The 12,978-nt window shown below is 44.0% G+C and overlaps 1 protein-coding gene across 1 annotated transcript; it reads right to left on the bottom strand.

Annotated features, from left to right (window-relative positions):
• Nucleotides 1-216: 216 nt before the first annotated feature.
• On the bottom strand, nt 217-12,489 carry bmf2 (BCL2 modifying factor 2). The gene is made up of 4 exons (XM_070987544.1): nt 12,324-12,489; nt 8,978-9,211; nt 7,346-7,563; nt 217-4,179 (listed from the first exon to the last, which is right to left on the bottom strand). Exons 2-4 carry the CDS (start codon nt 9,186-9,188, stop codon nt 4,063-4,065), a joined length of 546 nt encoding a protein of 181 aa, XP_070843645.1. The 5' UTR covers nt 9,189-9,211; nt 12,324-12,489; the 3' UTR covers nt 217-4,062.
• Nucleotides 12,490-12,978: the final 489 nt, after the last annotated feature.

Here is a 12,978-nt window from a genome sequence, read left to right on the forward strand (position 1 = left end):
CAAAAATGCCTTGTGTCAGCTGCAGACACCATTTATAAGACAACACATCTATAGTTTTATAATCAAGACGGGTTTGTGTGGGCTATAAAGAAATTTATATAATTACCAATGTGGCATTCTTGCTGTGACTGAGAGTGAAACTGTGTGTGTGCGTGCTTAAAAAGTCAAGTCTTCACTGTTTGTATTTCATAAAAGAAATGAAGCACAAGCCATTTCAATTGTCCATAAAGTTTTAATGAAAAAAAAAACAGCAATGTACCCATTTAACAACAAAAGAAATTAAGAGAAATTGTAAGATTTCGAGAGCCAAGCTCTTATGTACAGCATATTGCACTAGAAAAAGAACAAACATCCCCCGTCCTCCTCCATCCGTTCCCTCCGTCCGTGTCCTGTGCTCTTTGAAAACTGTGCAGCAGACACAGAGCAGTCCCAACGATAACACAGCCAATGCTTAAAAAAAAACTGCTACATCTGGCCTGGGTCTCACTTCAAAGGACACATGAATGTGAAATCCTTGAGACCACTCTGAACGTAAAGAAAGCAACGTGAAGACAATACAAACTCCCCGCGCACACCGCACAGGAGTCTGAAAGAAGTTCCACTGTTCAGTTCATGTATTAAAAAGAGATATTGTGGTTTTCACTCCATTAAATTACATTCAAACCCTTAAGATACAGATTTTTTCAGGAATGTTGGACATGCATTTTTACTCCATTTACATATATCGAAAAAGCCCTTGAACTGACTGAGTGTGACACAGCAGACTTGGCAATATCCCAAATTAAAAATGCCACAACATTGAAGAAAAAAAAAAAAAGCAATCATAGAAAAGCAAAAAAAAAGTCCTGTTGTTGTAGCTCGTTCTCAGTCTTCTTACAAAAAGTTATGGAAAATTTCTGCTAAAAATTGTTTAGAAAGATTCGCAACAACAGCTGTGTCAAATTCATGTCTAATGTATAAAAAACACCAAATCACAGCACTTGACAGTAAAGATGCACTCCTTCTTGGATATTGAATAAATTTGATATTAAAGACACTGAAGGCTGAACGAATAAAAAACGTGTCACTTGAGTCGAGGTTGCAACAGTGGTTGGTGACGACGGGCTCAGATCAACACCGCGCCGGCTGAGCGGCTGTTCAACCCATCTCACATACAAATAATACTGGGCACCATGGTGGCTCATTCCTCCTTCAAACGCAAACCCACAGCCCTACTAGATTATAGATAATAAAGCACAAAAACCCAGGCGAGCCGGGCCGATCCAGCATATTACAGATCTTAAAAAGTTTCAGGAATCTAGAGGGGAAGTTCAGCACAGGAGTAAGAAAGAGAGAGGTGCAAAATACAGTATACAGGTAAAAAATTGTTGTTGTTTTTTACAGTGCACATTGATTGCAAACAGTCGTTTCTGATATCGAGAAGGTTTTTGCGTGGTGAAACTCGCCGTTCGTGCTGAGAGATGTCAAAGGTTGAGCCTGTGCCTCGTGAGCTGATGCGAAGAGTCGAACTGATTTTTTTTTTTCTTCTATCAAGGCACAACGAACACGCTGTTCTGTCTGTGCCAACTCTATTGTATCAGAGTGCGTTGATCTCACAGAGCCCGAGTGAAACAAGAGCCCTGACCAGTGACGTTGGGGTAATTATGCCAAGTGTTGATGAAGATGTGGCAGGTCTGTTACTCACAAGGCACATTTTGTACATTTGATTGTCTATTGTTCACGTGATTTGTAAAAGACTCACACCATTCGTGTGAGACCGCACGAGGCACATGGCTTTAGTCCAACCTCCCCACACACACAGGCATCAAACACACAACCGAATGCACGTCAACAATGAGAAGAAAAGGACTGTACACACTGAGATAGCATTTATACAGTAGCACTGAGCAAAAATATACATAAAATAAATTAGAATAAATTATCTGAAAGGAACCAAACAAAATGAAACTTGTTCTCAGTAAGGACAGGGAGTAGTTAAGCGTGACGTCGGATGAAAGCGCGTGAGAGCGTGAGACTGGCTGGACCGACGGGTGCGTCACAACTATCTGAATTGGCTCAGCGTTCAGTGTTTGCAGGAAACAAACGTTTGGTTCAGCTCCTCGTGTGGTTACAGAAAAAAAAAAAAAAAAAAAGAAAAACCCGCTGACCATCTGTAACACACGTCCAAGTTGATGTTGAGTGAAAATGATTTGGAAAACTTAAAAACAATAAAGAAATTAAAGGTTTTTTGCTTGTTCAGCATCCCACATCAATCAGAGACTAACAGCAGTGATGCATGGAGGTCTCACTTAAAGGCAGATTTTTAGCAAACACAACTCGTAAGAAGCATCAGGTAATCAGCGCGGTCATTAACTACTCCCTGCAGAAAACGTAGAGGAGAAAAAAACCCATCAGTGTCTTCAAAAGTTCATATGAATCTACAAGACTGAAATAAAACATCAAATGAGGAACTTTTAACATCTTATTTAAAGTCCCAATAGACATTTTCCTTGATAAACCTTACACTGAGAAACAGCGGCTGCGTCGTCGCAAAATGCTAACGTATCAGTCGTCGCACAAAGATGCGAAAGCTTCCTCTGATTCCCACAATGTGTGTTGGGTAAAAATTTGTTTTTCAACTGTACAGAAGCTGTTCTCGCAAAGTTCCCGGCGGAGCTCGACGTACCACCGGCAGTTTGGTGAAAGAAAGCTCTCGGGTGAAAGGTTGGTACGTACGTGCATCAGCACGTCGGGGTTGAATCAGTGCTCGAGACATTTTGATTTCGACCTGGAGTGAAATAAAATAAAAATGCATCTCTGTAACCCAAAATGTTTCTGTAACAAAGATATTTCATTGAGAACACGGCGATATATTTTGGGAAATGTCCTCCTGTGGATGTTAGTTTGATTGCAAATGCAACAGATCCCTAAGATTTTACTTCCTTCCACTGGCTTGAATATTGCTCTCCCCCCCAAAAATGCTGATAAATGTCATCTCTCTCGCGGGCGACCCACAGTGCAGCAAACTGTAAAGTTGCGATTGTCAATCCAGCCAGAGAAAGAAATCCTGAAAAGCTTCAGAAAATGATGAAATCTTTCCAAAGATTTTCAGGTGTCTGATTGTTTTCCAGTTCCCTGATTGTAATCCCACAAAGGAGATTTGCTTGACTTTGTGCTTATTTGGCTTCGAAATGTCTCGATTTTGGAAACAGTAAGCACACACTCCTACATACAGATGACCACAAATTGAAAGCGCAATCACGATGTTACTAAAATATCTTAGTACACCTAAATTCAAGTATGCACGTGTTTATAATTCTAATCGACAGGATCTGAATCTACACAGTGGGTCGTTGAACAACATGGGTGGTGCTGGAGATGGGGATGCTGATGGATGACACAGGTTGATATAATGTCCTACGTCTACAGTGGAAGCTGGTAAAACACGCATTAAACTGACCAACAGTGCAACACCGGCGTGCAACACCGCCACAACCATTTTCAACTTAGCCAGTGTGGAACAGTAAAGGAGTAGTACAGGGCTTATTGTTTTGCAGAGAATAAATTAGAAATGTGCCTCAAGTCCTCAAGGTTTTAAGTCAGTAACTTCAGCACAGAAACGTCCACGTCCACAGTTTGTGGCCAGAACAGTGGCCCAATCTGAAAACGGATCACTTTATGGTTTCCTTATGCAAATGAGTTGTACTGTGGCAGGAGAGAATAAGGCATTCCCTGGACTGATGGAGGTCCTTCAAGACTTGAAATACCAAATAAAAAGAGCAGTTTACTGTACAAAATAGGTAATCTTACAAATATTTCGAAAATATCTCTTCAAACGCAATGGCTCCTTCTTGGAAAGGCGAAAAAACAAAAGCAAACAAACAAACAAACAAAAAAAAATTGTAATTAGTCTCCGTCCAGCGGTGACCAGTGTTTTCTTCATCTCATCTTCATATTCAATTAGAAAACAAAATCCAAACCCGTGTTCCATCTTACAGTGCCATCTCTTACAAGTCTGGTCCCTTGTCCCCGCGGGAGAGGGTGGGGGACAAGGGCTGAGGCAAGGGCCAGCAGTAAGTCCCTTCATCTCTGCTCTCCTCTCAGGCGGGGGAAGAGAGCCTCTCTTGGAAACAGGAAGCCAAAAAGGGCCATCGTAAGGCGCATCCAGGCAGGCAGGTTTTGTCTCTGATGCCTCATTAACTGCGCGAAGACAGGAAAAAAATAGACATTAGGTGATGATCATCGGAGAGAGCACGGTAAATCACAACCGCTTTCATCATTTCTGTCATGAAAGTGACTTCACAGCCTCTGATTTTGTCACAAACAAGCTTTAGAGGCAAAGCCTGTGAACTGTGGTAAACTCTGTGAGCTCAAGCCATATGACCAAATAGACTGGATGTTTCCACAACATTATCTTGTGTCTAGCAAACATGTCTATCACACGGACATCCTGCCTGACGCTGCCGCAGAGTGTACAGTATCAGGCGTGGCGGACAGAGGTTAGCATTTTAATGCGCAATTTTGTTGTTTTCTTCAGTGAAAAAGCATCCTGTCAGGTTGAAAATGGCTGGGGTAACAACCGTAAAACAAGACATTTTCAACCCCCGTCACCCCTGTTCCCCTCCCTCAGGTTTGAGGCGGTCCCTCCCATTAAACACTGCACTGTTGACTTCTAAACAAGAACCTCAAAGTGAAATGCTTTCAGAGAGCGCGCTGCCTATTTCATCACAGCTCTCCTGTAACAGCCAAGTCAGCTGAATAATTATCAAAAACAAAGCCGAGGAAACAGACACTGCTCCCTCCTATGGAGCCGCCTTCTCCCGGCTCTGTCATGTTCTATTGGGGTGTGCAGCCCACGTACGCCGCAGACAGATGAAGGGGTTCCTGCTGCAGCCTGCGATCTCCTCTCTCCCCCTCCTCATCTCTGATCCTGCACAGCTCCCCACTGGCTTTCTGAACAGCCGCGCTCAGATATTGCAGCCTGTTGCATAAGCATTCTGGTTACGATCTCTCTCCCCGCTCTCTCTCCATCAAGGTCTCTGCCAGCCTAGCAATCAGAGTCCGCCACAGGCTATTTGATGCAGAACTAGCAGACTGCACTGAATTGAACCAGCACCGCTAAATGTAACCCTAATTGTCTTTAATTGCCTTAATTGTACACTGCCAAGCTTATTTAAACAGTACCCCGGTTTGTTCCACACGAGCCTCATCGTTGGGCTGTCATTCGGACTGGCAGTGGAGAATGATGTGTGTTTTGTTTTATAGGTTAAAGCATCCCAAACGATTAAAAAAAAAAAAAGTGCGCAGACGTGTTTGCTGTTTCGCTTAATGCTAGGATGGACTCACTTTTCTTCCCTGAAATAACCCTGAAGGTATTTTATTGGCCACAAAAGTAGTCAAAACTGACGGCTAAGGCTCAAACCACAAATACAATCTACTCCACATAAACAAAAAACCCACACATTAGCCCACACCGGCAACTTCTGCTCGGAGAGGCAAGAGAAAAAGTCTAACAATAGCGATTCAGACAATTCAGCGGAGCGAGTGGATATCATAAAGGATCACTTGTGATAATTCTCCCTTTGGAATATTCCTACAACAGCAGTATCAGATCCTGCGGGATGAAACCAGCTCGAGTGCAGACAGCAGACACAAAAGAAAATGTTTGTTCTTATCTGTCTGTCACAGTTCCACATGCAAACCGAAAAACACACGCAGAGGCACACACACTGAGATAGTCAACGGGACAACTGAGGTATTGTGGGTAGCCGTGAGTCAGACTCTATTTTTAGACGGGCGTATAAACAGCCGACCAAGTCTACCCAGACACAGACATGCGGCTCACTCCTGTTTGTGACAGTCATATCGATCTCACCTGCTCTGTCAGAATGTCTCACCTTGTATCACTTTCCTCTCTACTTCTTTACTCCTATTTTCTGTCTATTTGTCTTTTTCCTACTTCTCCCCCATGGCAAAACAGTCAGCGCAGCAGATAAGAAACCCCTCCCGGCACATTTGTACTTATTAACTAATGTGAACTCTCAGTCAGACCAGGAACTGCTTTACAAACACTGACACAAATACCCCCCCCCCCCCCGACCTGTTATGAAACACGCTGTGATACCGAATCTTGCCAAAGGAGAGCAGAAAAGTACAGACTGGAGGTGGAGCGTGTCGTCGCTCGTAAGTCTTGAAGCATCTGTAAGGCTGTGACACGTGTTTCTGTGCGGATTTTATTTCTTGACATGCACAATTAACAACCTATCATGAAGTACACATGGTATGTGTGCTCAACTATTCCCTCAGGAGCTTTGCAAACAGCCAAGGCTTCACGCTCAGCTCCCTTCATTATCTCCAGGGGATTCACAAGTCCCAAATTGTTTCATGCCTCATGTCACATGTTCAGTATAAAGAACTCATTTGAGGAGAAAGAGGTCTGTCTGCTTTCAGGTAAAGGACACAAGTAACAAACAGAGGGTTGACTTTGACAAAGAGATTAAGGAAATTGGTTGAAATAGTAGGTCGTCGTTTAACCTGCTCTTTTCAAAAAGCATGTGATGAGGGCACGCATTTCACTTCTTTGTTTTCTTTTCTTCTGTCTTTGTGGACCAGGAAACATATCTCTAAGATTGCTACTGACTGTAATGACACGGTTTTAGTGCCACTGACACAGTATTGGCAGCGTAGGTGCTGTTAGTTTACCAGGCAAAGATGAACTATGAACCAGTATTTAGATATCAGCAGGGATTAAGTGGGTTTCCATGACAGTATCAGTTGTCACGGTATATTCCAAGCAGCCAGAGACTGAGTGAATACATATCAGTTTTGTAGGTTTGGTATCCTGTATGAAGTTACTAAACCGTGCCTTATTAGTGATTTAGGATTTTTCCTTCAGCGCGGCCAAGAAAGCGGTTGAATCACTGCGCAGGCTATTTTTAGCCATTGTGGGTTGTGGCCAATCCAGCTGGCAAAATGTTTGGCCCCTTTCTTCTCAAGAGTGAGCCACAAATTGGCACAAGGTGGCTTTGTGTCTCCAATCAAGTGAAAGATGGCACGCATAAATAGTTAACATGTAACATAAAAACACAAACTTTTTGTGTCACGTCGACAAGATATAGAAGTCCCCGCGGTGCCTGAGACACGCTCACCCTGCACCCTCCCTCCAGGCTTTTCTCAACAAACACATATTCAACAGGCAAGCAGATCGTTTATTTAGGCATGACCCATTTCTTCTTTCAGGCAATATAAAGCCGCTTGTGCTCACATTGTTTACACTTTGAAAAGTCCTAAAAGTGCATGCATGCAGGCTCTGCAACAATGGGAGGTCACATGAGGGTCCACGTCACTGCTTGGGAGTGAGGCTTACCAGTTCAACATGATCCTGTTGGAACTTGTCTCCGATCTCCCGAAGTTTCCGACCAATTTGCACCTCAACGCTCACCCCTGCCTGCTCCTCCGGCCCCTCTGCCATCCTGTCACCTTCCTCTCCTCTGCCCTCTTCCTCCTCCTCTTCAATCTGAATCTCTCCCCGGTCCTCCATGGGCTCAAACTGAGCGGGGAAATGCGAGCGTAATCCAGCGTTGCCTAAAGGGAAAATATCAAGCTTCTTAAAACTTGTGCTGTTGTTGGATCTCCACAATGCAAGGAGGCTGCCGTTGGTATCACAGCCAAGATCAATGTGAGGCTGAGAGACGTTTCTGATATCAGTTCAGTTAAACCACTAGACAGTGAAAACCTCAGAAAACACTCTGCAGACAGTCTTAAAATAAGCCCGACTATCTTGATTACTAATAATGGCCTCAAACACAGCTGTGTTAGGTCAAACATACAATTTAAACACAAACACACTTTATCACATCTTTCCAGATGGACAAATGACAAGGCGGGCACTCCAAGTACAACTGAAAAATCCACAAAGAAGAGAGAGAGAGAGTGCTGGTAGGTGAAAAACTCAAACAACTTATTAAATCAACAATGGCCTCGGTGAACTGCACTCTCTCTGCGAGCTGTGTCACTGGGTTTACTCATTGCCTCGAGCATGCGCTTCTGCAGTCATGCCACTTGGAGGGAAAACAATTTTTTTTATGTTATCATGTGTGCAGAATGCCCCGCTATTCTGCCTCACAGAGGGCCATAATATCTTGAAGAAATGGAGCGGCCTAGATTGTGTTTTTGGGAGAAAAAATGGCACCGGGCCAAGTGCATGACATCAATTACAGGTTAGATTACAATGAGCGACAAGGTAATAGCAGTCAGTGGTGTTTATGTATTGATGACTTTAAACCCAGGACAATGCACCTCTCACACGCTGACACTGAGTCAACAAACAAACAACATTCTTCTTCAACATTCGTTCAATTAAATTAGGGTGATGTCACACTGATTCGATTAGAAATGGCAAAACAATATTGGATTAGAACTGATGGACGTATTAGTGTGGGTACGTGCCTTTATGAGTCTCTGAAATTAGTGTTTATTTTTTTCAAGAAATGCTCATTTAAAGTGGAATAAAAAGAAGAAACTGGCTGGAATGTGGTTGTGATTTAGGACATTTAGGCCAGTAGCATATTAGTAGATATGGTACATGTAATAAAGATGCATGCTAATCTACACACAGTGTCTTAAAATGGCAAGCTTTCCAAGTTCTCAGCATGTGTTTTATAGGACGAGGGGATCTCCCAGCTGAAAGGAAAATTCATTTCTTGGCTTTCTTGTCTATTTTGCTGTGCTCATTCAGAATGGAATTGAGCTCGTGTAATAGCCCAAGAAAAAAAGAAAACAGCAGCCTCCCGCTCTCATCCGAGCTGACACTTATGAAATTGGATTGACAAGTTTTAATCACCTGGCTCTTTGAGGACGGCTCACAATTAGTAATCTACCAGATAAAAGGAGTGACTAATCGTGTGAGGCTGCGCTCGATGTACAACATTCAACACTGCTCGCTTGGTTTATATAACCGTAAACCCTTTCAGTGGGCTTACAGTATCACAGTCCTTACCGTGAAAGGGTATGCGAGGCTGCCGGTACAAGCCGCAGGGCAGCGTGTTGATGCCGATGCTGTTGTTGTTATGGCTCTGCGACGTGGGCACGACAGCATGGGCCTGTCCAGCCGCGATCTGTGTGGCTCGGTCTTCGTATTTGACGTCCCTAAAGGGTGTTCCCCAGAGCTGAGAGATGGGCCGTGACATGTCCTCCTCCTCATCATCCATCCGACGCCTCAGCGGTAAACTCCCTAAAGAGAAGAGGGATAGACGAGATGGAAGCTTTAGAATTGGACAAAAATGCCGTGCGTTGCCACGAGTTTTTTGGTTGGTGTAAACATAAAATGTATTTGCAGCACCGCGTTTGACTCACACTTATGTGTTTATGATCTTAAGCTTGCAGGTAATTTGGGCGTGATTTGTATCAAGACCAAACAAAAAGTGCCAAATATTGCCCTGTTATCAGTGGAAACTTTGCCCTCTGGCAGATGGGAAATTATCTCACCCTGTCTACATTGAATGGAAATGAATCATTAGTCATAATAATGGCCAGTAAGAGGCTAATGTTGTGTGAGGTAATACCGAAAACAAACAGGCAGAGATGGATCGTCTCAAAAGCACAGATGGATCTGCCCGTGTGAATTTCTATGTGATGAAAGGTAATAAACATACAACAGGCTCGCTGTAGCTAAAGCGGTTATCCCTTATAATATAGTGATGAGCAGCAACAGGAGCCAAACGTATGGAAACACCCTGTGTAGGGGGACCCAGTGGGCGGCTAAAAATGCTACGCCAGATTTGCCACCCTCCCGCAGCAGATTTTGCCAAGCTGTTCCTGATAATGCGCCAAATTGTAATTGAGTGCCAGAAGATCCAATGAAGAGCCTTTTTTCCCCTCAGAACTACCTTAATCTGGAACAGTGTGCCACAGAGCACAGCACAGTCAGAGGATTAGCTTCCTCCTGTACAATTCTGCAGCTCAACATTAAGACCTATGCTCATTGCACCCCCCCCCCCACTCCCTTTTTTATTTTCTTTCCCCCTCTCTCTCAGCCACACAATCACTGGATAGCTGCCTGTCTACACTATCTCACTCACTGACTCACACACACACAACAGCGGGTGGTGTGTGAGTGAAACCTCAGTGAAACCAAAGTTCTGGCTAGACCGTCATGTGCTGTGTGCAGCAGCCGTTTCATGAGGGAGATAACGAGTTTCACTCCATCCTCAACTGCGCCTGCTGAACGCAAACACTCACACCCTCTTCCTCCTTGGCCACATGCCACGATCTGAATTACTGTTTCATCTTTTTGTCAAGGGTGCCTGTCTTGTCCTTTTCTTATGTAAGTGGAGACAAATAGGCTGGGCTGACTGGCAAGTGCAAAAGTTGAAACTGGATATACTGGTATTGTGTTTACTGAGCGAGGCTGCCCCAGTCGTATATCTCTTTGTGAAAGTGTCCCTTTGCATGATGTCATATGATGTGGAGTCAAAAAATGAAACTACATTTTGAGCAGCTGTGGAAAAACACTGTCTGATTAGCCAAGCCACATTATTAGTGTAAGATGTATGTCCCTGAAGCGGGCTGCCTGTTCTTTGGCAAACAAAAAGAAATATTATTGACCCACACATCCTCCTAAGGGATTTAAGAGTTAAATTTGTCTATTTGCCAATGCACACTAATTAGTTGTACATTATAGAAATTCAAAACAGGCCTAATCTGCGTTGACTTCTCCTCCAGGCGAGTCAAGAAGAACATTAATTAATGCTAAGCAAGGAGTAAGGGCTTCTCTGCAACTGTGCCACAAGTTTCACTGAGATCAAATGTACACTTGTGTTGTGCGTCAATGGCAATGCGAGCCCAGTCTTGAATTTCCACTGGCAGTCAACAGAGGACTGGCAAGATAACCATAGTGTCAGACACATAAAAAACAAACATAGACAGGGAGACACACAGAAAGGCATAACACACACACATGCACACACACAGAGATGCACACTGCCTGGGGCAGCAGGGAGGCCTGGCAGCCACCACAGTGCTGGTCAGAGGCTCAAAGCTGCAGCAGAAAGTGGCTCCCTCTGCTGCACCATCTGTGCACTGGGCTCTCCTCCATGCACTGCTCAGGGTGGGGGTGCATACAAGGTGAGCTGTGCTGCTCTTTCTCCTACTGCCTTCATGAAACTAGGAGTGGATATCAGTGAGCAAGTGACAGGCTCCAATCAAGCCATGAGCCTTGTTTTACCGAGCAGGGAAAAAGGACAAGAGTCAGTCTAGCTCCATGTTTTGTGCTTGTAAGGTGAATTATATGTTTGCTCGTGATATAAGTTACCACTGGGATGCAAAACTATTATATAAGCACAATTAGAAAAGGCTGCTAACTGCGATTTCTCTTAAGTTCTTTAAAATCGTTCATTCAGTGAGCTCCAGATGACCACCGGGAATGTGCTGCGCCGCTGTCCGCGTCAGGAGCGCTGTGCCCAGGGCAGCTGTTCGCGTACACACGCGAGGTCCGACCGCTCATCAGTGCAGACTTAACATCCACAAACTGGCAGCCGCTCCGGCTACTGGAGAAGAAACCTGTCGAAACAGGATGCAGACACATGGAGCCACCCAGAAATAATAACAACCACAGCCCAAGTTGTGAATTTAAACTTAACGATTAATCGCTTTAAAAAAAAAAAAAAAAAAAAAAAAAAAATCAGGACCAAGTTTAGCCTGGGTTGATTTTCGTCTCAACTCTTGACAGCAGCACCACAGTTGCAGGATTTCAGAAAAAAAATCATTGACCACGGTGTTATAACAGTGTGGCTCACATTAGTACCCTTTGTCACTTCGCCTGACAACTCTTCCCCAAAACAAACACATCTGAGATAACAGAGCCGATGGCTTCAATCACTCGAGGCACACATCAGTCGCTCATGCGTGAAATACAAACAGGACGAGTCATTTTTACTGTGTGTGATAACTGCGTGGTGTTTAACTGCGCTTATTAGCTGTAATACTGCGGAAAAACCAAAAAAATGCAGACCAACGGATATGTTTCTCAGACCTGGCAACATCAGCCGGGACGTTCAGACTCCAGGCGCGAAAGGTGATGGACGGAGCCGGTCACTTCGTCATATAATCACTTTGTCCGGTGAAACAAGGGACGAGAGCCTCGCTGATACGAACGGGACGGACATACATCTTTAAACGCTCTCTGCCATATGCCGCCGCTCCGGTAAGTCAGCTCGCCCCGTGTCTGCCCGGGCATGCCCGAGTTGCCCGCGCTTCTGTTGACAAGCTCAACAACAACGAAGCACGCGACCCTGCGACGGCACGAGCTTTCCCTTTACATTGAAACACGCGGGCGTTACACTCACCGCCAGCAAACGCGTTTTCCGTTGTGATCGGTGGTATCTTGACAACTTGCTGCTACCTTGTTTCCTCCGGGCTGAGTTGATGTGACTCGTATCCCTCTTTGCATTACAACCACTCATGGATGTTTGCTGACTACAGAGGGGTTGTTTTTTTTCCACCGTGTCAAAATGGTCCGCCCCGATTCCTGAGACCCGCCTCTTCTTAGTAATGTGAAAGGCACAGTTATGCAAAGACGACACACTGAAAGGGTGTAAAACACAGTTATCGCTCTTATAACAATATTTCATCTTTATCTTAGCAAATGGCCAGTGAAGGAGGATCTGTTTGGTCCATTTATTGAAGCAAAACTAGAAATCCCACCCTGTAAAACTACTCAGTTACAAGTAAAATCCCCACATTAAAAATATAGCTTTTGTAAAAGTGCAGTAAATATTGCTATCAAAATGCTGCTGAGGTACCAGAGGTAAAAACACCCAGTGCAGATATATGGCCCATATTTGTTTTATGGATCATGTGTAAGTAACATTTTAGACCACTGAGTTGATCAAAGTGGTGCTAATTTAAGTATTTTGTTAAATGTTGGGTGTCTTAATCTACTGCAGAACAATGGTTCATATAAGATTTGTTTTGTATGCACAATCTTAATTTGTAGTTTCC

This window comes from Chaetodon trifascialis, chromosome 19, assembly GCF_039877785.1.
Source record: "Chaetodon trifascialis isolate fChaTrf1 chromosome 19, fChaTrf1.hap1, whole genome shotgun sequence".
Taxonomy (NCBI): Eukaryota; Metazoa; Chordata; class Actinopteri; order Chaetodontiformes; family Chaetodontidae; genus Chaetodon; species Chaetodon trifascialis.

What these genes read in the sequence shown, in the direction of transcription:
- bmf2 (XM_070987544.1), bottom strand. Translation starts at nt 9,188, where the DNA reads ATGGATGATGAGGAGGAGGACATGTCACGGCCCATCTCTCAGCTCTGG. An exon ending in GCCTCGCATACCCTTTCACG is followed by an intron (nt 7,564 to 8,977) that starts GTAAGGACTGTG and finishes TTTTCCCTTTAG; the next exon opens with GCAACGCTGGATTACGCTCG. An exon ending in AACAGGATCATGTTGAACTG is followed by an intron (nt 4,180 to 7,345) that starts GTAAGCCTCACT and finishes GTCTTCGCGCAG; the next exon opens with TTAATGAGGCATCAGAGACA.